General features: G+C 39.2%; 1 protein-coding gene across 1 annotated transcript in view; it reads left to right on the top strand.

Annotated features, from left to right (window-relative positions):
• The window catches only part of ZMAT4 (zinc finger matrin-type 4), a 371,386-nt gene extending 344,403 nt beyond the window's left edge, over positions 1-26,983 (top strand). The window contains exon 7 of the mRNA XM_025886243.2: positions 22,458-26,983. Within this exon, the coding sequence (XP_025742028.1) occupies positions 22,458-22,473 (16 nt within the window). The 3' untranslated portion in view covers positions 22,474-26,983. The remainder of the gene's footprint in view (positions 1-22,457) is intronic.
• Positions 26,984-27,745: the final 762 nt, after the last annotated feature.

Raw genomic sequence — 27,745 nt, 5'->3', positions numbered from 1 at the left:
TGGGACAACCTGTGTGTAGCGTCCTTACTCTCTTCAGCAGCCTCTGGGACCCACTAATGGTCTGATCCTTTGATAGTTTTGAAGTCCTCACCAAGGATAATGCTGTCTCATTCAGCTTTATCTTTAGACCACATTTTTCTGACTACCTGGAAGCCATTTCTAATTTTAGCATCTTTTGCTGTCCAGAGACACTGAGGATTTTCAAAATCATCAAGTCTTGGCTCCTTTTTGTATAGCAGTTCTTCCTTCAGTCTGTCACTCTTGCAGTTTACTGTAAGCAGTAAGAAAAAGCTACAACGTGGCTTGAAAATCCCAGAGCTAAATCACCAAGTTCATTAGCGCTGGTCAAGATGAGAGGTGGAAAATGTACTTTAACAGCCAACACACACCCTAGAAATAAATACAGATGTTCCCTGTGGCTTCTCTCCCCAACACCCACCCCTACTGGCTTCATTGCCTTTTGCAGTTCCTGACTACTTATGCCAACATTTTTAGTACCCCCAGCCTGGCAAACATTTTGTTTCCAGTAGTTCAAGTATATTACATTCAAGTCCTTGGACACTTAGAGATCTGTAATGATAGATTCATCTTACAAACAAACCATTGACAGTGCTGTATTAGCTAATATGTTACTCCCACTACATTATCTCAGTGAAAAGATGTAATATATACTTTAAGGAAGAGTAAAGTCATAGTTATATAAAGTTATAACTCTGATGATTTACGTTTGAGTAGCTTTTCCACTAATTTTACCATTTACTGTTTACAAAGGTAACCCATTTACGCCTCACACAAGTGCTATGTAGGAGGTGTCCTAACCCCGGTTTAGAGATTACAAAACTGGGGCTCAGGAAGGGTGAGTCATTTTCTATGTATTTTCTATCTGACTTAGATGGTGTCAAGTGGCACCAGGCCTCCAGACTCCACCCCAGTGTACCCCACTCTGCATCACAGATGTCCTACAGGGACAATGTAAAGGGAACAGTTACTTGAAGTGGGGATCATGGTGGATTTTCACTAGGATGATTTCTACATGTGGCTGATTGTCTCCATATCATTGAGTTTGCCTACTAGAGACACTGTGATGACTTTTGCAGTGTGGGCTCTGTTTTGTTTTGTTCCAGACCTGGGTTCCCTGGAGGATGCTGCATGAGACCATGGTCTCCCTGAGACTCTCCGGGAGCACATGCTGGCTTTCTTGATCCTCTTCCGTGGCCTATCAGCACATGTATAAGACAGATTTGGGCTCTGTTTGCAAAAATGTACTGACAGCTTTCAGTAGTGGATTTGAACATCTCCTGAAAAGTTTGACTGTGTTTGTAGTTGGTGCTGGTTAACAAACAAACTGAGCCTGAAGGGGAAAATAAAAGAAAGGAAAAGAAAGTTAGTACAGAATCCTCACAGAAACTTCTCTATCTGTGGATTTGTCATTTTGGAGTTTGTGATAATTTAGGTGGGCTGACAGAAAACTGCTGAACTTGGAATTGAATATCTTAAATGACTGAGTCTATCTCCATGGCAGTGACCTTGGCCCAGCCCCAGGATTTCAGCATGATGGGGGTGAAAGAGCCTCTGAATAGCTATGCCCATTTCTTCATTGCATAGATGAGGAAGTTGTGGCTTGGGGCGCGGAGGGGGGGCGGTGCAGAATGAAGCTACACTTGTAGTGTAGCCATTTAGCGGTAAATCCAGGCCTAGATCCTAATTGAATGCTTTTTCTGAGTTCACTTGTTGCATAGCATGTTTTAGGGGTGTGATGATAACATAATAATTGTCAAATAACTTGTTAAGAAAATTGTACTATCATTGAAGTCCTGTTTTTACCATCAACAGGCCAGTCCAGATACCAGAGTCCTCCCTGCCCCCTCAATGACCCCTGCATTGGTACAGACCCTATGCCTCCTCTGTTAGCTTCCAGCTCTCCTCTTCTCTATCCCAGCCTGGCATCTCTCCCTTCAGGCTGGCTGCATCCCATCCCACCATGCTTCACAGTCCCCTTCCCAGCAGTCTGCTTCATACAGTATTTCTTTTCTGTTTTATCACTTTGGTCCCTTGTCCTTCCCTTTCCTATGAGCTCACCATGTACCCCACCAAGACATGCTTCTGCCAACTCATTCCTTTGCTTCTGCTACTGTGCTTCATGGACTCTAATCCCTCTCTGCCTACGGGCTGGCCTGAGAAGTGGCTTTCTACCTCTATAGTTGCTGACCTGGACAAAATAGGTATCATTTGGAATTGCTGGCCTCCAGGTTCTCAAAAGACATGTACTCCAGGACATTTACACATGAGCTGAAGGAGAGGAAGACAGTATATCAAGATTTTGGACATTTCTTCTTTCCTGATCCCTGAGCTTAGAGGCACTGAAATGTTTGACAGCTATACATTATTTGAGCATAATAGTGGTCATTCTCTCCATTAAAAGCACCCATTATTTTTCTTCATTTTATTTTGCATTTTGAAGAAAATTAGTGGGTTTTACGTGGTTGTAGAACTTATTAAACAAACAAAAAAAAGGAACTCTGCAGGGGGCCTGGAAAGATGGCAAAGTAGGAGGATCCTAAGTTCACATCATATGAATACACCTAGATCATAGCCACATCAGTGCAACTAACCCAGAAAATAACCCAAAGACTGTCAGAACAGACTCTACAGTTAAGCATAGAGAGGAAGCCACATTGAAAATGGTAGAAGGGCAGAGATGTGGTCAGGAACCAAACTCCCTGTGAGACCAAACACAAACAGGAGGGACACCAAGAGCATGGTGAAGGGCAAGGAGCACACCACACACCAGGCACCCCAGACGTGGGGAACCTGCTCTGGGAAAATGAGTCCCCATAACATTTGACATTAAAAACCAGAGGGACTAGGGGCACCTGGGTGGCTCAGTCGTTAAGCGTTTGCCTTCGGCTCAGGTCATGATCCCTGGGTCCTTGGATCGAGCCCTGCCTCAGGCTCCCTACTTGGCGGGAAGCCTCCTTCTCCCTCTCCCACTCCCTCTGCTTGTGTTCCTGCTCTCGCTATCTCTCTTTCTGTCAAATAAATAAAGTCTTTAAAAAAAAAAAAAAGAACCAGAAGGACTTAACTATGCTAGTTTTTATAATCACTGGGGCTTAACTCTGAGTACTTTAAAAATCAGCTTAGCAATGGGAGAGCAACAGAGCAATAGGAAACTGAGTCCCTGCCCTTAAAGATCCAGCACAGCAAACAACCCTGTGGATGCAGCATAGAAGCAGCAGTTTGAAAAGCACCTCGGGTATACTGGGAGGATATTTATTTACTAATCTCAGAACATGCACTAGATGTGGTGGGGTCTTTATGAAACTTCTCCAAGGACAAAAGAGCTAGCAGGTGCCATTTCTCCTAACCCCCAACCTTTAGCCTAGATACCCAGACACCTGCCAGAACCAGTGTGCGAACACTCACCACCTAGCTTGCTAAAAGCACACCCTATCCCCATGCTCTCCTGCAGATCTGCCCCAACCAACCTACCCCACTTGGGGGGAGTCCCTCTGAGATGGCACCTGGCATTTTGCAGGCAGCCCCAGCCATGACCAGCACTTGCCCTAAGTAGAGGGGAAGATAACCACACACACATCATTTTGACTGCAGCCCAAGCTATGGGTTGGAGGCAGACATCTTATCTCACTGCCAGCCCTTCCCACCAACAAAAACCCCATGGGGTCAGGGGAAAAAGAGAACCCTATAGCTTGGGATCACTGCAACCCCAACAAACAGACTAAGGACATACATCTTGTCTGACCCAACTACAAGCCCAAGACAGCCCCAGACTCATCCCTTTAGGCACAGGGACCAACCCCTGCCTGCAAAAGACAAAGGGGACCATTGCAGCCAACTGGACTGAAAGTAAAAGCATTTCAATCACAATAGTAGGGTGCACAAAACACACATAAGAGACACCCCTGAATCACCTGGGTCTCATGAATAGGGGACACTGCACTGTCAGGCACTACAGGACCTCTTCTTCATAAGGCCACTACTTCCAAGATCAGGAAACATAGGTCACTTTTCTAATACATAGAAACAAACACAGAGAATTAAACAAGATGAAGAGACAGAGGAAAAGATCCCAAAATGAAAGAGTAGGACAAAATCACAGCAAAAGAGCTAAATAAAATGGAAGTAAGCAATATGCCTGATAGGGAATTCAAAGTAATGGCCATAAGACTTTTCCAGACTTACTGGACTTGAGAAAAGAGTGGAGGATCTCAGTGAGACCTTCAACAAAGAAATAGAAAATATAAAAATGAACAAGAGATGAAGAACTCAATAACTGAAAGTAAAAATACACTAGAGGAAATAACAAGTAGACTAGAGAAAGCAGAAAAACAGATCAGCAAGCTGGAAGACAGTAATGGAAAGCAACCAAGCTGAACAGCAAAAAGAAAAAAAAAAGATCAATAAAAACAAGAATAGATTAAGGGAAATCAGCAACATCACCAAGCATAATAACATTCACATTATAGGGATCCCAGAAGGAGAACAGTGGGAAAGGGGGACAGAAAATTTATTTGAAGAAACAATAGCTGAAAACTTTCTTAATCTGGGGAGGGAAACAGAAATCAAGATCCAGGAGGCACAGAGAGCCCCCAACAAAATCTACCCAAGGAGGCCCACCCAAAATACGTAGAAAGTAAAATGACAAAAATAGTGAGAAAGAATTTTAAAAGCAACAAAAGAAAAGAGTTACATACAAGGGAAACCCCATAAGGCTATCAGCTGATTTTTCAGCAGAAACTTTGCAGGCCAGAAATGAATGGCATAATATATTCAAAAGGCAGAAAGGAAAAAACCCTGCAGCCCAAAGTATTCTATCCAGTAAGGCTATTGTTCAGAATTAGAAGGAGAGATAAAGAGTTTCGTAGACAAGCAAAAGTTAAAGGAGTTCATCACCATTAAACTAGCCTTATAAGAATCGTTAAAGGGAATTCTTGGAGTGGAAAGAAAAGTAGTAAGACTATTATGAGAGGACAAAAAAATTTCACAAGTAAATGCAAAACATAGTAAAAGCAGTAGATTAATCACTTATATAAACAGTATGGAGATTAAAACACAAAGCAGTAAAAATATTATCTTTAAAAATCAGTCAAAGGATTCACAAAATAAAAAAGTTCAATAAAATTGATAAAAACATTAGCTAGACTCATCAAAGAGAGAAGATTCAAGTAAATAACAGCAGACACAAAAGAGGAGAAATAATAACCAACCCCACAGAAATACAAAGGATTATAAATAATATAAAGGATTATATATTTTACATGAAAAATTATATGCCAATATTTGGACAATGTAGAAGAAATTGATAAATTCTTGGAAACATTTAACCTTCCAAAACCAAATCAGGAAGAAATAGAAAATTTGAACAGACGGATTATTAGCAATAAAATTGACTCAGTAATCAAAAAACTCTCAACAAACAAAAGTCCAGGAACAGATGACTTCACAGGTGAAGTCAACCATACATTTAAAGAAGAGTTAATATGTATTCTTCTTAAACTATTCCGAAAATTAGAAGAGTAAAGAAAGCTTCCAAATTCATTCCATGAAGCCAGAATTACCCTGATACCAAAACCAGACAGACAGTAAAAAAAGAGAAAACTATAGTCCAATATCTCTGATGAACATAGATGCAAAAATCCCCAACAAAATACTAGCAAACCAAGTCCAAAAATACATTAAAAAATCATTCACCACGATCAAGTGGGATTTATTAAAAGGATACAAGGGTGGTTCAATATTTGCAAATCAATCAACATGATAAATCACATTAATAAGAGAAAGGACATAAGACCATATGATTATCTCACTAGATGCAGAAAAATCATTTGACAAAGTACAACAGATATTCATGATAAAAACTCTCAACAAAGTAGAATTAGAAGGAACATACCTAGTTAATAAAGGCCATAAATGAAAAACCCCCAGCTAACATCATACTCAATGATGAAAAACTGAGAGCTTTTCCTCTAACATCAGGAATAAGACAAGGATGTCCACACTCACCGCTTTTATTCAACATAGTACTACTGGAAGTCTTAGCCACAGAAATGAGACAAGAAAAAGAAATAAAAGGCATCCAAATTGGTAAAGAAGTAAAATTTTCACTATTTGCAGATGACATGATACTATACAGAGGAAACCCTAAAGACCCTACCAAAAATTACTAGAAATGATGAATGAATTCAGTAAAGTCACAGGATACAAAATCAATATACAGAAATCGGTTACATTTTTATACTCTCATAATGAAGTAGCAGAAAGATAAATTAAAAAAAAAATCCCATTTGCAATCGTACCACAAAGAATAACATACCTAGGAATAAATTTAACCAAGGAGGTGAAAGTCCTGTATTCCAAAAACTATAAAACACTGATGAAAGAAATTGAAGACGGCATAAACAAAAGGAGAAATATTCAATGCTCATGAATTAGGAGAACCAATATTGTTAAAATGTTTGTACCGCCCAAAGCAATCTACAGATTTAAAGCAATCTCTATCAAAACGTGAACATTTTTCACAGAACTAGAACAAATAATCCAAAAATTTGTATGAAACCACAAAAGACCCCAAATAGCCAAAGCAATATTGAAAAAGAAGAACAAAACTGGAGGTACCACAATCCCAGATCTCAAGATATACTACAAAGCTGTAGTAATCAAAACAGTATGGCAGTGGCACAAAAATAGACACATAGATCAATATAACAGAATAGAAAGCCCAGAAATAAGCCCACACATCTATGATTAATTAATCTACAATAAAGGAGTCAAGAATATACAATGGGAAAAAGCCTTGTCAACAAACAACTTTGGGAAAATTGGACAGCGACACGCAAAAGAACAAAACTGGACCACTTTGTTATGTCATACATAAAAATAAACTCAAAATAAAGACCTAAATGTGAGACTTGAAACCATAAAACTCCCAGAAGAAAACGTAGACAGTAACGACTTTGATATCAGCCATAGAAACATTATTTTACATATGTCTCTTTTGGCAAGGGAAACAAAAGCAAAATTAAACTATTTGGACTATATGAAAATGAAAAGCTTTTGCACAGCAAAGGAGACCATCAACTAAACAAAAAGGCAACCTACTGAATGTGAAAAGGTATTTGCAAATGATATATCTGATAAGGGGTTAATACCAAAATATATAAAGAACGTATATATCAACACCAAAAAAAAAAATCCAATTAAAAATGTGCAGAGGACATGAATATGCATTTTTACAAAGAAGACATACAGATGTCCAACAGATACATGAAAACATGCTCAACATCACTAATCATCAGGGAAATGCAAATCAAAACAACGAGACATCACCTCACACCTATCAGAATGGCTAAAATGAAAAACACAGGAACAATAACATAACAAAAGCAAGTGTTGGTGAGGATGTAGAGAAAAAGGAACTCTTGTTCACTGTTAGTGGGTATGTAAACTGGTGCAGCCACTGTGGAAAACAGGGTGGAGTTTCCTGAAGAAATTAAAAATAAAAATACCATAGATGATGGATAAAGAAGATATGGTGTGTGTGTGTATATATATGTATGTATATACACACACAATGGAATATTATTCAGCCATGGAAATGAATGAAATCTTTTCATTTGCAACAACATGGGTGGATTTAGAGGGTATAATGCTAAACAAGTGAAATGAGTCAGTCAGAAACAAATATTATATGCTTTTACTCATATGTGGAATTTAAGAAACAAATTAAATGAACACATAAAAGAAAGAGACAAACAAAAAATATAGAGAATAAACTGGTGGTTGGCAGAAGGGAGGTGGGTGAAAAAATCGATGAATAGGTGAAGGGGATTAAGAGTACACTTATCATCAGGTGCACATGGGTGGCTCAGTTGGTTAATCATCAGACTCTTGGTTCCAGCTCAGGTCATGATCTCAGCGTCGTGAGATCGAGCCCCATGTCAGGCTCCTTTCTGCTTGGGATTCTCTCCTTCGACCTCCCCCTCTGTGTGCACTCTATCTCTAAAATAAATAAATAGGGGAAAAGATGGCAGAGGAGTAGGGGACCCTATTCCAACCAGTCCCCGGATTTGAGCTGGGTATCTACCAGACCACTCTGAACACCCACGAAATCAGCCTGAGATGTAAGAAGATAGATCTGGATCTCTACAAACAGAATATTGCAGGCAGTTGGTTTCGAGATTCAAAGTGGTGAGCTGTGACTCCGCGGGCACATATCAGAGGATAAACAAAAGGGGGAGGGAGCCGAGCCATCGGGATTCTACACTGCCAGTGAGCGATAGCCTCCTGCGCTGGGGACGGGGCACAGACTTGCAGACCGGTAGTGGCAGGGAAATGACTTTAGGGCGCTCCCCCGGACAGAAACCCAGAGCAGCAGTGCTGCTCATTTGAACTGGGGGCGGCTGGCAGTTTTAGAAGCACAAAGGGCAGAGACATGCCCCAACCTGGAGGCAAGGACTGGGAGCACTGCTGAGGGGTGCACAACCCAGGACTGCAGTTTATAGCAGCACAGACAGAAACAGAGATAGTGCGGCCTCGAGAGCTCACTGAAGAACAGACTGCAGTCATTCTGCTCGGAGGCAGAGGGTTGGAAACGGTCTCTTCTGCTCTGACTCTCGTAAGACTCTCGTAAGAGACAAGGAAAGCCACCAGGAAAAGCCGCCAGAGAACAAAAGCCCCAAAAAACTGCTTTTCACTGAACCCATCCCCCACCACAGGGGGCAGGGCAACTCTGCCCAAACAGGGTTGCCTGAGTAACAGCATGGCAGGCCCCTTTCCCAGAAGGCAGGCTGGGAAAACAAGAGTCCAGCAACCCTAAGGTCCCTAGAAAACAAGTGCATCTTCCTTGGGTTGTGGTCAATAATTTGGACTCTATACATTCCCTCAACCACCCCTCAACAGAATGACTAGGAGGAGGAACCCCCAAAATAGGAAAGACTCAGAGACTATGACTTATGCCACAGATTTACAAATGGATTCAGATATAACCAAGATGTCAGAGATGGAATTCAGGCTGGCAATTGTGAAGACAGTAGCTAGAATGGAGAAATCAATTAATGGCAACATAGAGTCTCTAAGGGCAGAAATGAAAGCTGAATTGGCAGAACTTAAAAATGCTATCAATGAAATCCAATCTAATCTAGATAATGTAACAGCTAGGGTAAGCGAGGCAGAAGAATGAATTAGTGACCTAGAAGACCAATTAATAGAAAGGGAAAAGAGGAGACCAGGGAAAAACAACTCAGAATCCATGAAAATAGAATCAGAGAAATAAGTGACACCATGAAACGTTCCAATGTCAGAATTATTGGAATTCCTGAGGGGGTGGAGAGAGAGAGGACTAGAAGATATATTTGAGCAAATCGTAGCTGAGAACTTCCCTAATCTGGGGAATGAATCAAACATGTGTGTCCTAGAGGCAGAGAGGACCCCTCCCAAGATCAAGGAAAACAGGCCAACACCCTGGCATGTAATAGTAAAACTCGCAAATCTTAGAACCAACGAAACCATCTTAAGGGCAGTTAGGGGGGAAGAGATTCCTTACATACAGAGGGAGGAACATCAGAATAATGTCAGACTTATCCACAGAGACCTGGCAAGTCAGAAAGCCTGGCAAAACATATTCAGGGTACTAAACGAAAAGAACATGCAGCCAAGAATACTTTATCCGACAAGGCTGTCATTTAGAATGGATGGAGAGATACAGAGCTTCCCAAACTGGCAGAAACTGAAAGAATATGTGACCACTAAGACGGCCCTGCAAGAAATATTAAGGGGAGTTCTATAAAAGCAGAAAGACCCCAAGAGTGATATAGAAAAGGAATTTACAGGGACAATCTATAAAAACAAGGTCTTCACAGGCAACATGATGACAATTAATTCATATCTTTCAATAATCACTCTCAACGTGAATGGCCCAAATGTTCCCATAAAACAGCACAGGGTTGCAGATTAGATAAAAAGACAGGACCCATCCATATGCTGTCTACAAGAGACTCATTCTGAACCTAAAGATACATCCAGACTGAAAGTGAAGAGATGGAGATCCATCTTCCACACCAACGGACCTCAAAAGAAAGCTGGGGTAGCAATTCTTATATCAGACAAATTAGATTTTAAACTAAAGACTGTAGTTAGAGACACAGAAGGACACTATATCATTCTTAAAGGATCTATCCAACAAGAAGATCTAACAATTGTAAATATCTAGGCCCCCAACATGGTAGCAGCCATCTACATAAGCCAACTGTTAGCCAAAATAAAGAGTCATACTGATAACAATACGTTAATTTTAGGAAACCTCAATACTCCACTCTCAGCAATAGGCAGATCATCTAAGCAGAAAATCAACAAAGAAACAAGAGCTTTGAATGACATACTGGACCAGATGGACCGCATAGTTATATATATAGAACATTCCACCCTAAAACAACAGAATACTCCTTCTTCTCAAGTGCACATGGAAATTTCTCCAGAATTGACCACATACTGGGTCACAAATCAGGTCTCAACCGATACCAAAAGATTGAGATTATTCCCTGCATATTCTCAGATCATAATGCTTTAAAACTGGAACTCAATCACAAGAAAAAAATTGGCAGAAATTCGAACACTTGGAAGCTAAAGACCACTCCATTCAAGAATGTTTGGATCAACCAGGAAATCAAAGAAGAACTTAAACAATTCATGGAAACCAATGAGAATGAAAACACATTGGTCCCAAACCTACGGATACTGCAAAGGTGGTCCTAAGGGGGAAATACATAGCCACCCAAGCCTCACTCAAAAAAATAGAAAAATCCCAAATTCACCAACTAACTCTACAACTTAAAGAACTAGAGAGAAAGCAACAAACAATGCCTAAGCCATGCATTAGAAGAGAAATAATTAAGATTAGAGCAGAGATCAATGAATTAGAAACCAGAAACACAGTAGATCAGATCAATGAAACTAGAAACTTGTTCTTTGAAAGAATTAATGTGATCGATAAACCACAGGCCAGGCTTATCCAAAAGAAATGAGAAAGGAGGGGTGCCTGGGTGGCTCAGTCGTTAAGCGTCTGCCTTCGGCTCAGGTCATGGTCCCAAGGTGCTGGGATCGAGCCCTGCATTGGGAACTCCCTGCTCTGTGGGAAGCCTACTTCTCCCTCTCCCACTCCCCCTGCTTGTGTTCCCTCTCTCGCTGTGTCTCTCTCTGTCAAATAAATAAAATCTTTAAAAAAAAAAAAGAAATGAGAAAGGACCCAAATTAATAAAATTGTGAATGGGAGGGGAGAGATCATGACTAACACCAAGGAAATAGAAACAATTATTAGAAATTATTATCAACAACTCTATGCCAATAAGCTGAGCAACCTGGATGAAACAGATGCCTCCCTGGAAACCTATAAACTCCCAAGACTGAAACGGGAAGAAATTGACAACTGAATAGGCCAATAACCATTAATGAGATTGAAGCAGTGATCAAAAACCTTCCAAGAACCATCAGTCCAGGGCCTGATGGATTCCCTGGGGAATTCTACCAAACATTCAAAGAAGAAATAATACCTATTCTCCTGAAGCTGTTTCAAAAAAAACAGAAGGAAAGCTTCCAGACTCATTCTATGAGGCCAGCATTACCTTAGTCCCCAAACCAGGCAAATACCCCATCAAAAAGGAGAATTTCAGACCGATATCCCTGATGAATATGGATTCCAAAATCTCAACAAAATCCTAGCTAATAGGATCCAACAATACATTAAATAGATCATCCACCATGACCAAGTGGGATTTATCCCCGGGATGCAAGGGTGGTTCAACATTCATAAATCGATCAATGTGATAGAACACATTAATAAGAGGAGAGAGAAGAACCATATGGTCCTTTCAATTGATGCAGAAAAAGCATTTGACAAAATACAGCAACCTTTCCTGATTAAAACTCTTCAGAGTATAGGGTTAGAGGGAACATTCCTCAAGTTCATAAAATCCATCTATGAAAGACCCACAGTGAATATCATCCTCAATGGGGAAAAGCTGAGAGCCTTTCCCTTAAGATCAGGAACATGTCAGGGATGCCCACTCTCACCACTATTGTTCAACATAGTACTAGAAGTCCTAGCAACAGCAATCAGACAACAAAAGGAAATAAAATGTATTCAAATTGGCAAAGAAATCAAACTCTCACTTTTTGCAGGTGACATGATACTTTATGTGGAAAACCCAAAAGATTCCACCCCTAAATTACTAGAACTCATACAGCAATTCAGTAATGTGGCAGGATACAAAATCAATGCACAGAAATCAGTTGCTTTCTTATACACTAACAAGGCAACTGTAGAAAGAGAAATTAGAGAAACAATTCCATTTACAATAGTGCCAAAAACCATAAGATACCTCAGAATAAACCTAACCAAAGAGGTAAAGGATCTATACTCTAGGAACTACAGAACACACACATGAAAAAATTGAAGAAGATGCAAAAAGATGGAAAAACATTCCATGCTCGTGGATCAGAAGAATAAACATTGTTAAAATGTCTGTGCTACCCAGAGCAACCTATACCTTCAATGCCATCCCGATCAAAATTCCAATGACGTTTTTCAAAGTGCTGGAACAAACAATCCTAAAATTTGTATGGAATCAGAAAAGACCCCGAATTGCCAAGGAAATGTTGAAAAAGAAAAACAAAGCTAGGGACATCATGTTGCCATATTTCAAGCTATATTACAAAGCAGTGATCACCAAGACAGCATGGTACTGGCACAAAAACAGATATATAGACCAATGGAACAGAATAGAGAGCCCAGATATGGACCCTTAACTCTATGGTCAAATAATCTTGGACAAAGCGGGAAAAAATATGCAATGGAAAAAGACAGTCTCTTCACTAAATGGTGCTGGGAAAATTGGACAGCCACATGCAGAAGAATGAAACTCGACCATTCTCGAACACCATACACAAAGATAAACTCAAAATGGTTGGAAGACCTCAATGTGACAGAAATCCATCAAAATCCTAGAGGAGAACATAGGCAGTAACCTCTTTGACATCAACCACAGCAACTTCTTTCAAGATACATCTCCAAAGGCTAGTGAAACAAAAGCAAAAATGAACTTTTTGGACTTCATCAAGATAAAAAGCTTCTGCACAGCAAAGGAAACAGTCAACAAAACAAAGAGGCAACCTACAGAATGGGAGAATATAATTGCAAATGACACTACAGATAAAGGGCTGGTATCCAAGATCTAAAAAGATCTTCTCAAACTCAACACCCCAAAAACAAATAATCAAGTCAAAAAATGGGCAAAAGACATGAACAGACACTTCTCCAAAGAAGACATACAAATGGTTAACAGACACATGAAAAAATGTTCATCATCATTAGCCGTCAGGGAAATTCAAATCAAAACCACACCAAGATACCACCTTACACCAGTTAGAATGTCAAAAATTGACAAGGCAAGAAACAGCAAATGTTGGAAAGGTTGTGGAGAAAGGTGAACGCTCTTACACTGTTGGTGGGAATGCAAGTTGGTACAGCTACTTTGGAAAACAGTGTGGAGGTGCCTCAGAAAATTAAAAATAGAGCTACCCTATGACCCAGCAATTGCACTCCTGGATATTCACCCCAAAGACACAACTGTAGTGAAAAGAAGGGCCATACGCACCCCAATGTTCATAGCAGCAATGTCCGCAATAGCCAAATTGTGGAAAGAGCCGAGATGCCCTTCAACAGATGAATGGATAAAGAAGATGTGGTCCATATATACAGTGGAATATTATTCAGCCATCAGAAAGGATGAATACCCAACTTTTACATCAACATGGATGGGACTGGAGGAGATGATGCTAAGTGAAATAAGTCAAGCAGAGAAAGTCAATTATCGTATGGTTTCACTTATTTGTGGAACATAAGGAATAGCATGGAGGACATTAGGAGAAGGAAGGGAAAAATGAAGGGGGGGAAATCAGAGGGAGAGATGAACCATGAGAGACTGGACTCTGAGAAACAAACTGAGGGTTTTAGAGGGGAGGGGGTGGAGGGATGGGTTAGCCTGGTGATGGGTATTAGGGAGGGCACGTACTGCATGAGCACTGGGTGTTATATGAAAACAATGGATCGTGGATCACTACATCAAAAACTAATGATGTATTGTATGGTGACTAACATAATATAATAAAATAAAATTAAAAAAATAAAATCTTTATAAAAAAAGTACACTTATCATGATGAGCACTGAGTAATGTACAGAATTGTTAAATCATTATGTTGTACACCTGAAACTAATATACCAATATGTGTTAATTATACTTGAATTATATATATGTACATATATATACATAATATATGTAATTGTATATGTATGTATAAATATACATAAAAGAACATATAAAAGAACTATGGTTTATATTTGAAAACATATCAGATACTTTTGGTGTTTCTAGACCAGCACTGTCCAATAGAACCCCCTGTGATGATGGAAATGATTTGTCTCTATTCTATACAATGTAGTAGCCACTAGCCACATGTGACTATGGAGTACTTAAAAAGTGGCCAGTGTGACTGAGGAACTGAAGTTTTAATTGTATTTAATTTTAATTGTCTTATATTTAAATGGCCACATGTAGCTACTGGGTAAGATAGTGGACAGTACAGTCTGGACCATTTTAGCCTTTTTTTTTTTTTTTTGGCAAGAGGGAACATTGTGCACCCATCAAATATTAGCATTCATCCTTCCCCCACTATCTTTGTGTTGTATGCCATTGTTTTCCATGATTCTTCACCTACACTGGAAACATGTAGAACCTGAGCTTCCCTTGGGTTCCAGAAACCATATCTTACTTCAACACCCGGTCTCTCTTTCTGCCAATTACATAAGACACAGTAATCTAATGAGCCTAAAGCAGGGGCCCATGGAGCAGAGTAATACTAGTACTAGTAATGATAATAAGAGACAACATTGATTTGTTGTTCCATATGGACGAGGTACATCATACTTCCATGTATACTAACTTATTTGAACTTCATAGCAGCCTGTGGGATTTGAGGTCTGGCATTTGATGGTAGAGCTCATTGTCTCACAACTTCAGTGTCCAGAGTTTTTACTGGGATTCTGTTACTTATGATAAATGATAGATTAAATCCTTGGCCACATGACTGAACTCCATCTTCAGCCCTTCCTCCCCTCTACAGAGATCGTGATGTCATTCGGCTCAAAGCCTCAACCCACTAATCACATGGTGGATCTTTTCAGCATGGCCAGTCTCCCTCTTGACATTACGTAGGGACTCACTATGAGTCACCTCATTAGCATAAGCTGTCAGGGCCCACTATGAATAACAAAGGCACTCCTACATTTTATTGATGTCCTTCTTCCTGTGCAAAAGCTTTTTAGTTTGATGTAGTCCTAATAGTTTAATTTTGCTTTTGTTTCCCTTGCTCTGCGGAGACAGAGCCAGAAAAAAAGTTTCTATGGCTGATGTCAGAGATTACTGCCTAGGTTTTCTTCTGGGAGTTTTATGGTTTCAGGCATCACATTTAAGCCTTTAATCCATTTCGAGTTTATTTTTGTGTATGGAATAAGAAGGTGGTCCAGTGTCACTCTTGCAGGCAGCTGTCCAGTTTTCCCAACACTATTTATTTACTGTATATTCCTCCTTCCTTTGCCATAGATTAATTGACCATAACAATATGGGTTTATTTCCGGGCTCTCTGTTCTGTTCCATTTATCTATGTGTCTATTTTTGTGCTAATACCGTACATACTATGTTGATGACTACAGCTTTGTGATGTATCTTGAAATCTGAAATGGTGACCCCTCCAGCTTTGTTCTTCCCCATTATATGCTATTACCTCCTTTATCATAGATGAATTGACTATACTTTATCTTGAGAGAAAGTAACTATTTGTATCATGGTGAGCATTTCATGATGTATATATTGTACACCTGGATCTAATATACTATTGTATGTCAATTATATTTCACTTAAAAATAAATAAGTACACACAGGGGAAAAAGCCAAACATCGCTTTGTGTATGTTAAAAACAAACAAAAAACAAAAAGTAAAGACATTCCTAACAATTGGGAAATTCCAAGGGCTTATCTCCACCCCAGGAACCTGGGACAAAAAAAAGGAATTCTTTATTATGTAATGGGTACCTCAGAAATTTCCTTTCAAGTGATTAAAAGTAAGGATAAGGACAGAAGAATCTCTAAATTTTTGTAGTAACTGGACATATTCACAGATACTATCTCATTTAATCCTCATGACACTCCCGTGTGGAAGATACTATTGACGTCCTTGTTTTATAGATGGATAAGCTGACACTAAATAAAGTTAAAAACATGATCCATAAATATCCAACTAGTGATAATGGGTGTTTGGAGTTTAAAATCAAGTTTTCTAACTTTAAACTGTAAGCCCTTTGAATCTATAAGAATAGTAGACAGAGATAAGAATAGAGATGCTTTGAACTCTTAGTTACTTTTCTTTTCTGTAAATGAAGGCTGGAAGTGGATTTGCCCAAGATATAGGACAGAGAATTGAGGAATGTGAGTATCTGGTATTAGGCTTCTTCCCAATGTGCCAACTGATTCCTTTTCTGGTCTCCTGTGTTTATTTGGAGAAGGTTATGCCTTGATTCTGTGTCAGTCCTTATTGCAAGCATTGAAAATACAGAAATCAAGTCCCAGGCTTCTTTGGAGGGAGGACAGACAGTAAGCAAAAGATGGCAATATGATGTGGTTAGAGAAACAGTAGAGGAAAGCACTTAGAATGGGCCCTAACTAAGACAGGCTAGGGAAAAGGGCATCAGGAAGAATTTCCTGCAGGAGACAAAGTAGGAGCTGAGGCTTAGAACAAACCAGGACTAACCAGGCCTCCAGATCTGTAAGTGAATAGAAAAGGGGTACTGGGTTCTCACCTAGATCTAGGAGGCTGATGGGCCCTGATGATGCCACAAAGCCTAGTGCTTTTCAGCTTCCTTGCTCTGTTTGCATCTGCCCCAGCTGTGACTAGAACCCCATTGTAGGAGGAGTGGAATCCCCCCACGAAGGGGTTGTGGGGTGTGAGGATGTGGACCTCAGAAATGCTAGGGGTATACAGGTGTGTCAGGGGCTCCATTGAATTTTTCATCTATAAAATGAGGACTTTGGACTTTCCTATACGATCCCTGGGGTCCTTCTGCCTCTAACATTTCATTATTTTGTGATTTTATGAAAAATGTTTTGCAAAACAAATGAATAGTGTAAACAAGATTATAGAGAGAATATTTGCCTTCTTAAGGGAATAAATTGTTCTCAAGCACTTTGGGAGCATTCATTTGCATATAAACAATGCAAATTCTATATAAACAGAGGAGGCTTGTTTTCTTAGGTGTTTTGGTAAGTTAATATATCATTCTTGTCTGTTTTGCTAGTCTTTGTGTATTAGGAAGTGATGGACTTGCATTCATTTTAAATATTCTGTACTTTTGAATATTCACAGCTTCTTGAATGTTCATAATATCTGACTTTTCTCTGAATTAGCTTGAATTTTCTTAAGTGATTTCTTTATTCAATGGGTTATAAATATATAGGATTTGTTTTTCCAGGAAGGATTTGGAGAAATTCATCTTGCGCTACCTACATGTTAGAGGTGACAGCTGAACTCCACCCCACTTTCAGTCCTCTTGGTTTGGCATGGGACTCTCCAACAAAGTTTACAGCAATCTGTTAAGGTCCAAAGTCCTGCCTTTGCTTTTAACTCTCAGTGTCTTGTGGTCTTTCTACATCTTTCTCCCCCTATGCACTTGAGTGCTTCTCCCCTCCACCCCACCCCACATCACTCAGACTGCATCAACTTCCACTAACAATTAACATTATGCAAGTATTTTATTTGTCTAGACGAATTTCAAAGATTAGGGCATCATCCAGAGGTAGCACCATGCACAGAACAAATCCATTTTCCAGGTTCCATTCTCTCCACATTTCATCTTTTCTCCCACATTTTTTTTCTCTTCTCCTCTTTCTTCTCCAGCCCCGCTCATTCCCCTACCTTTCATCATTCTCAGAAGCAAGACACATTGCACCCCTTGTCTGAAGCATAACAGTTTACTGATCACTTGCTGTGGCTTGGGCATTTTCTTGAGGTTTTGGTCTCTACTCCCTAGTGGCTGCTCAAAACATTCCAAATGCATTTGGTTGGGTCCAGGTAAGTTCAGGAAAGGATATTTTAAGGAAGCATGCTTCTGCTAAGAGGACTGGGAAAAGCTGGAGAAGCCCAGGGGTGAAGGATGAGCCTGTGCAAACTGTAGAAGCACATGGGAGCATGGCAGTTTCAGCAACCTCAAATAGTTATTTGTTAAGGGGAGTTAAGTGTGATACAGGGATCACTGACAAAAAGATGGAGCTGGAGGAGAAGACGGTGGTCTCATCACAAATGACCTTTGTGTATTACATTTTTTTCCAGTAGATGTTGGGAGCCCAGTGAAGCACTACAATACCAGTGTGATGATGCAGCAGAGCTGGTTGCAAAGATGCCAGAGAGAAGCCAAGTGGCATGTCAAGAGCCTGGAATCGGGCATGGGCCTGGGGTGCAGAGGATATGACTCATTTCAGAATGAAATAGGAGGCCACTAAGACTTGTGGCTGACTGGTTATGGGGTGGAGGAGAAAAAGAAACAAGCCTGGGAAAACACTGAATTTCTGCCTTGAGCTCCTATTTGTTGGGTTAGGTAATGAAGGAAAAGAAAGAATAGAAATTAGGAGAAGCTTGATTTGGGAAATCTAGTTTGATTTGGGTTATCTGTGTCCTATAGTAATAAACTGAGCAAAGATGACAAGTCCTTGGATATCATTCATGGCACATCTCAGGCAGTAGATTGAACACATTTGAAGTCATGACTGTTCAGCAGCATGTGTGTGGAAAGTGTCTAGAACATAACTCCTCATCCAACAAACCTAACACGTTCTGGCCACATCATTTCATAGAGGCCATGGTCCGTGATTTCGTTTCTCATGTCTCTGTTAACTTGCTCTCTGGGTTTCAGACACCAGGCTCCATCATGGCTGAGGATACCCTGCTTTGTTTTTTAATTGGCTTATTGAACAGTTTAAATTCAGTGTGGGACAAACACATCAATTTTTCTCCAGCAGCCATCTCCAAACACACTGGTCAAAACATATTCCCCACCCTTCCCCCCCACCTTGATAACATCTCAGGAAGACTGCATACATTTCTGGTGATTTTTCATGGTAAAAACAGTTCAATCTTGGTAATGAATACTCCTTTTTAGGTAAAAAGAATGAGATCTTGCCATTTGTGACAATATGGGCAGACCTAGAAGGTATTGCTAAGTGAAATAAGTCTGAAAGAAAAAGACAAATACAATATGATTTCATTTATATGTGGAATCTAAAAAACAAACAAATACATTTTTTTTAAAGCGGAAACAGAGCCATAAATAGAGAGAACAAACTGGTGGTTGCCAGAAGGGAGGATGGAGGGGGGATGGGCAAAATGGGTGAAGGGGAGTGGGAGGTACAGTCTTCCAGGTATGGAATGAATAAGTCACAGGGATGAAAGGTAGAGCATAGTGAATACAGTCAATGGTATCATAACAGTGTTGTATGGTGACAGATGGGAGCTACACAGCATGTGTAGAGCTGTTGAATTCCTAGGTTGTACACCTGAAACTAACGTAACACTGTGTGTCAGCTATCCTTCAATTACAAGAAAAAAAAAAAAGAAGAAGAAGAAGAAGTCCTTACCAGTGTACATAAGACTACTACCTCATGACCAGTTTGGAGCACCACCTTCTCTGAAACTTCCAGGTCTGAATGGGCAAAAGGACAGCTAGTACGAAGAGAAGCCTTTTAACTTAACTGGTCCTGCAAATGTGCTTCTCATTCAGCCTGGGGTCTCAGAATGCAGACCTACCCTGCAAGGCCATTAAGTCTCTGTCTGGGAGGAGCTCCTACAGGGGCTGGAGCTCACAGAGTCCCATGGAGCCCCCCAGTTCATGGACATGGACATTCCTCTCTTTGGAAAACGGAAGGTACCCCTTCCAAATTGCTGTAAGTTTTTCTAACTGCATTCCAAGACCCAAAGAAAAGTACCTAGTAACCTTCAGTAACATTTTTTTTAAGTGAAGTAGCAGGTATGTTGTATCATTTTTATGATGATATATGTCAAAAATAAAGTGAGCTCTATGAGTATGTTTGTACATATATAATGCAACTGAAAGTCTCTTCAAATTGAATTAAATTTCAGACTCTGAGAAGAGAGACTATCCCTTACCACAAATGGAAACTGTATAATGAATTCTTTTTTCCCTATGCCTTTCTTCAATTTTCTATTTAAAGAAATTTCTGAAAATACATGAATTATGCAGCTTATCTCTCAGATGAAAAAGAATTTTCTTCTTGGATTGGATGGCTGCATATTTATTAATAGCAGTAAAATTTTCCATGTTCTTTTGTATCAAATGGGATGCTGACTAAAATACGAAGGAGCCTTTTCAGCAATAATAAGAGTAATGGATGAATAATTATAAAAGCTATATGGAATTGAAAGACATTTTAATTTGTCATTACTTCTGTGTTCAGAAAGGATCTGAATAATCATTCTGACTATAAAAAGGACGAGTGTGACATTTTTGCTCATTATGGGATTAAGTTCTTAATATACCCCTTTTACTATAAGTTAAAAAAAAACAAACCTCTTTTAGTTTCCTCTAATGATGTAATCATAACTGAAGACTGCTCAGCTGCGTGTGTGTTTGGTCCTCTCGCTGTTACAAGGAGATATGACACTTTAAACTCATTTTAATTTGAAAAGTGTTGATCTTTGCAATGTATAAAAATGAGATTATACTTGTTTGCTTCATGAGAACTTTCAACCTTTATGTCACATTAACACACGAAAATAACAAGGACTGTAGAATTTCCTCAGGTCATGACCGGATGAAGCAGAAACTGAATATGGGATTCCAAAACAGGATTTTTCTTTTTATAACAACCATTTAAAAGTGGCTGTGCTTATCAGGGTCATTCAAAGGCAAAATTCCAAAGCAGTTCTTTTTAACCTAGAAATGCATATAGTTTCCATTTTCTTTTGGTCTACATTATACAACAACAAACTCTTACCTGCATCCTAAGAATATTCTGTGACAGCACTTATTTTGGAAAATAAAATTTTAAGATATGTTGTGTGCTTCTAGGTGAGTGACAGAGTTTTCCTTTGTAGCTTGTGAATTTTCATTTACCAGATTTCCACTACGATATTTAGCTCTTAGTGACGAAGGATAGGAGAATCTATGTGAGGATTCTAACCTGCTCCTGCACTTTTGCCCCGCCTCCCCTCTAAAAATACAGCTTTAGGGATAATTGTCAGCTATGAGCTGAGACTGTTTTGGTAGCCTCACATGCAGCTAGAGGACATGTTCTATTCTGTGGCAGAAATTCCCTGCACGGAATGTCAACAAGCCTTTTGATTCTCATCTTTCCCAGAGCTCAGCCCCCACCCCTAAGCAGCTGTGTGAACATGTGCCATCCACTTAGCCAATTTAAGCCTCAGTGTTCTCACTGTTAAAATGGGAAGAAATGACATCCAAATTAAAGGTGGTTGTGGGGATTTAATTATAAGTAAAATAATATGAAGTTCTTGACACATAGTAAGCATGCAATAAATGGTAGTATCTTCTTATCTTAAAGAAAAACAAAACCAAAAACGTTAAGAATTAGTTACCTATTTAATTTAAACCAATACTTTTTGAGAGTAAAGCCGGAAAATGTTTTTCCCATTTCTCTAACAAGGAAAATTCTGAATGAATTGAGAATGTGGTTTATAACAATAATCTGAAATCTAAATGCTATAATGTTGTTCTTCCTCCCACCGAGAGGGTTCTACAAGTTGTCATATCTGAAACTTAAGGGTGGGTATATGCAGTCCACCGTAAATAAAAACCAATTTGTCATTTTCATCTTAAGAACTTTCAGAATGAATTTAGTGTCTGGTATGACAGGATTGAGACATATATTTTCTTGTACATACATAGAGATGGCATTGATAATTGAGTTATTATATTTACAGGTTACTTAGAATGTAAAAGATTCATCATATAAATTCGGCTTTACTTTAATTTTTTTTAAGATTTTATTTATGTATTTGACAGAGAAAGACACAGCGAGAGAGGGAACACAAGCAGGAGGAGTGGGAGAGAGAGAAGCAGGCTTCCCGCTGAGCAGGGAGCCCAATGTGGGGGCTCGATCCCAGGACTCTGGGATCACGACCTGAGCCGAAGGCTCACGCTTAACGTCTGAGCCACCCAGGCGCCCCTGGCTTTACTTTAATTTGATGACTAAAGTGATGTGGGGGGGGGGGGGGCGGAAAGGGGGGGGGGGGGAGGAAGGAGAGAGGAGGGTTGGAATATGTAATTATGAATAAAGGTAAGACTGTGTTCCTTTCTGTCTTATAGCCTGAAGAATAAGTAGTGAAAACATCAATCAAGAGATGAGAAAAAAAATGTCAGGATTTCTCTCCGAGGAGAATTGCTTATCAACCACCAGAGGAGGATTCTTCCTTGAACAATGAACATTTCTTATGAGGATTCACAGATTAACATATGACTAATCTTAGTTTTGGAGAGTGAATGAGCTTTCTTTCTTTCTTTCTTTCTTTCTTTCTTTTAATTTTGTGGTGAGTTATGATATTTGGATGGATTTTTTAATTCTTTTCTGATGATCTATTTAGCACATATTCTAAATTATAATCCTACAGCAAACAGTGAGAACATCATTCAGACTTAAAGACAGTGGGAAGATCTAAATTTCCAATTTATCCTAGATTTCTTCAACATATAATTATTCCATTAAATCCTTGATGATTGAGATGTAAAGCACCTTTATCAAGAAATACACATTATTTTTTCATCATGCTGAACATGATTGGTGGCAACATGCACAGAATCAGAACGAGTCACTACCAGTAGAAGATATATAATGGACACAAATACTACTCCTTCATTTCACCTTCAGAATTGTGAGTGAGGTTTGCCATCTGAACGACAAGAATAAAAAGGGTGAATAAAGGAAGAAGCCCATCCTTTTTTTCTGATCACTCAAAGAACAGTTTCTCAAGGTTAAGCCAAGTCCTCTTTGCAAGCTGCCAAAATAATAGCTTAGGAAAAGAATTAGTTTGCCTGCATGATGATCCTCTTAGGCAAAAATGTCTTCACAGCAGTTGACCTTGATGCAATGTTTTCCCAAAGGCATCCAAGAGAAGAATTGCAAACCCCCGAATGAGAGGGAAATAAAAGAATATTTCTTATGAATTTGGCCTGAACTGTGGGCTTTGATGTGGGGTGCTGAGGATTTGAGAAGAATTGAGTAAGTTCTGAAGAAAGGACAGCCTTGGATATGGAGAGCCCCCTCTATTCCCCTGTTCCTCACTGAAGTCCTTTTGCTGAGCCAAGGTTTGGTCACTTTGGAAAGAACACCACTGGCCAGTATGACAGACTGGAAAACTGTTCGTCTCTGATGGGGAATGCCTCTGAGTGTAACTTCTAAAGCTTTCTCTGGGTTCAGCTCTTCGCGGTGACTGGATCTGGTGTGTGCAGAGCCAGACATTTACCTCCTCTTCACAGTTTCTCAGTGCTCTGCCTGGTTGCCCTTTGTACATTGTGACCACAGGCAATCGATCTCCTGGTGTCAGGATTTTCTGGACATCCCTTGTTTTTCCGCAGAGAGCTGAGGTGGTTACAACTCAGCGAGCAATAAATGAAATGACTTAGAAATGCACAGTGTTGTTATGAAGGTGTTTGGAATTTGGCACCACTCTTGAGAGTGCCCACTCAGGAGGGACCAGGGCTGCTAGCTTCTGCACTGACAGAGAGACACGGCTACACCAGCCACGTTCTGTCCCGTGGGAAGGAAGGGGGGTTTGATGGCAAGCAATCTATCTTGCTGTTTTGGAAAGCACACAACAGAACTACAAACCTGCAACGGTGACTTTTCTTCCAATGTGTGAAATAATGCTTTATTTGTCCATTCTGCTGTAAAATAAGCACTGTCCAAGTATAAAAACAAATGAAAAAAACCCAAAAAACAAAAACAAACAAACAAAAAAAAACTTTGGTTCTCTTTGTGTTTAGTGAGTGAGCTCATACACTCAAGTGTTTTGTTTTGTTTTGTTTTTTAATAACCTGATATAGTTGAGCCTGTGAACATAGATCTCTTTTGCTTTACAGAGAGGCTATGCCAAACCCTTTACAGATAAGTTTCCAGATATAATGATCAGATCATTTCAGAATTCCTCATCTAAATACCGTTGCTCCTTGGCAAACTGCCAAGTGAAAGTGAATATCCTGCCAGAGATTTTGTTTGTTTGTTTTCAAATTTCTTTTTTTATTTTTGCATAAATAAGGGAAATGACTGTTCCGATGTACCACAGAGTTGACATATTAAGTCTTAAACAAGAAGGGCCAATGAATGTTATTTATATTTGGGGAAGTCTTAGATGGAGACATCTTTGCTTAGAAAGCTAGCTGTTTGTTCTGTTCTTATTTATTAGTAGTAGCAATAGTAGTATTAGTATGGTTATATTTGTTTAATTAGATCATGTCTTATGTTCCAATTCATTATGGAACCGATGGAAGTGAGATGTAAGGTAAGTATTTTCAAATAGCCAAATTAATTCTGGCATAGAGGAACAGACCCATGGGACCTGGCTGTGGTGGAGCTGCTCCGGTAGGGCCACCTGATGACAGCAGAGACTCCCAGAGAGATAAGAACGAGTCCTGGGATTTCCCATAAAACCTCAGTTCAAGGGACCTAGGGGAGAACCCTATCTATTTGAAAGAAACGATCCAAATTATCAATATATAAAGTATTTTCACTGTTCCAGAGTACTTGGAGTTATGGCAACTAAAGTAACCAACTACTGACGTTTGAAGTTTTGCTCCAATGAGGGAAAAATGACACAAAATTAACATAAGCAGAAGCCTAATGGCATCCTTATATTAGAATATTGTTTTTTTCTTTGTATTTAGAAGGATACTTGCTAAGTGGTTGAAATCATCTGTGTCTTCGTATACAGACAAAATACTCCTACAGACCTGGTCATGCACCTTGCTTAACTTTTGAAAGAGTTTTTCTTCTTCAAGTAAGAGGTAAGCTTCTGGCCAGCACCTGCGCCAGTGGCCACAAATGCCATGGTAGTGAAACCCAAATTAATGAGTTTTCATTATATATCAACTCCGCAGCCCAGTGCACTAACAAATACCATCATAAAACAATCTGCTAAATAGAGAGGACCACAGTGATCTCTTTTGCTGATAAAAATAGTAATAAAGCTCTAATCTGCAATTGCTTGACCACAAAGACCAATATAGGATTTTTCATTCGCCTCTTAGATGACATATAACGTAAACTAGAACTGCAAGAGTCTTTATACCTTTCTACTGAATTGAGTTAATTAGACTATTCAGACCAAGAGAAGAAGAATATGAGACAGATGAAAAATGCCTCCCAGAGGCAAACTTGAGCCTGGGGTGGCGGGGAGGGGTGGTAGCCACACCTCTTCCAAAGCTGATCTTTGAGTGAGGTGTTACTGACAAGTCACTGTGAGCACAGCATATTCAAACTCCAATAACAAACTTTCTGTACTGTCAGGTAATAAGCGCCCTCTCTACATTCCATCCAAGCTAAATATTCATTGATTGTTTGACCAGCTTGTACAAAGAATTGATTGTTGTTCTTTTGTGACCAGAATGAGAAGGGTTTGATCAACATATTAATATGAGGACAGATTTTTTTTTTTTCTTTTTTTGGCTTCTTACCTAGTTTTTTCATACTAAAGTCATGCTAAACTACCTCATAGGATTGTGGTGTGGATTAGCTAATTAATAAACATCAAGTGCTTAAAAATACAAATCTCTATATAAATGCTGCCTTAGTTGGCTTTCTAGTTTAAGATATGCATGTCAAATTATATATTTCATGGTAATATTCATGTTGGTAAATTTGTCTTTAAATTTAATATACAAATATCTTGATGTAGAATAAAACTCTGAGGGCCCCAGCATGGACTCAAACTCAAGTGTGGCAAATGTAGCACCTAAGGAAACAAAAGCACCTGGAAGCCAAAACCAAAATATTTCCTTAAGCAGATTTTAAAGCAGGCCTTCTCAAAGGTTGGGGGTGGGGGCGGTCAACACTGGTTTTAAAGAGTGTATTAAGTAATTTTGTATTATAATAGTTAAAATGCAACAATTATCAGTGACTTATATGTAAAAATTAGAGTGGGTTTAAGGCTATGCTTATGATAAAATGTTGAGTAAAACATAGAGGGAAGAGTCATAACTAGTCCACATGTTTTTGAATACCTAAAGAGAAGTTGTTCGGATGGATATCTGCTTTGATTTTTAATCTTCCTAGGAAAACTCTGAACACTGTCTTTTTGAAAGGGTACAGCCTAAACAGAAAGGGAGGGAATTAATATCTCACCATTTCTTAGTAACATCATCTGCAGGGTCTACCCAACTATTTAAAAGGTAACTTTACTGTGGCTCTACTTTGTTGCCATTTTCCCCCTGTATGATTAATTACTCCTTAGCCACTACTCTGAGTAGCAGTTTTATTTGCTAATTTCAAATGTCTCAAGTTAATTAGCAATTCATTGTGACCTTTAAAAACCACATTCTATAATCTTCAAATTATATGAGTGAAGGAAAAAAAAATCCTATTTTACCTGTCCGCCCACCTCCAACTATCACTGACAGGTTACATTGTCTCTGAAGAGCGGTCCAACTATTATTATGGGTCAAATGTTGACATCATCTGTGGTTGTTTGAAGTCCAGCTCAAATTGCCTCACTGCACAGGTGGGCACTAGGCTCTGCAGAGGCTGTTTCAACTTCAGAATGTTTAAGAAGTGTACAAATGTAGGACATTTGGCTGCTAAATTTATTCCTTTTTTTAATTAAAGAAATAAAAGTGAAATTGATATGCACAATAATGACTTCTGTCTTGCTCCTTGCTATTTTCTTAGCACATTTTCTACTCTAATTGTTACTCTTCAAATGATTAAGAGTCTGACTGTCAGACTACCAATGATGGTAAGATAAGGTTTCTTGTGGTGGTCAACTTAGTGACCGTGTATTCTGCTTTGAAATCAAATGTTTTACTGTATATTTTATATTTCTTAAAGTTGTCTTCACAGCTAAGAGTAAGGGTTAATCAGTGTGCATAACAACATTAGTGTTAATCATTTTATTACTGAGAGTCCAAAGAGTCGCCATGTTGGGTCAACCCCATGTCCTATCAGTCCACTAATCTGATTCTGATTGTAAATCATCTCCAAGAAGCTCAGAATGGGAGGATGGGATTAACCTCCCTAATATTAGTTCCAAGGAAATTCTTAATGTTGCATATGTATAATAAGCAATGTAGTAGGGATCTTCCTCTATTTTATCAAAAATATAATCTCGGTTGAGTGTGAGAATAATGGAATGAATGGCAGTCATCACGGAAGGAAGGCAATCTACAGAGCTCTTATTCTAGACAGAACTGTCAGAACATCAGAGAGCACACCTTGAAGAGAAAAGATAATCTTTGTCCTCTACATGTCCATTTGGCTTCCGGAGCAAGAATAAGTGGTTCAAGTTTTCCCTCCTTTCTTCTGAATTAATTCTTCTTGTCACTAATTAGATTGACTTTGTGGCTGTCATGTTGATTGGCCATAAGGAGCACATATTCAGAACTTTGGA

This window comes from Callorhinus ursinus, unplaced genomic scaffold (assembly GCF_003265705.2).
Source record: "Callorhinus ursinus isolate GAN/ISIS: 27379988/994484 unplaced genomic scaffold, GSC_fseal_2.0 scaffold17, whole genome shotgun sequence".
NCBI lineage: Eukaryota > Metazoa > Chordata > Mammalia > Carnivora > Otariidae > Callorhinus > Callorhinus ursinus.
This window is presented reverse-complemented; position numbering and strand designations above follow the sequence as displayed.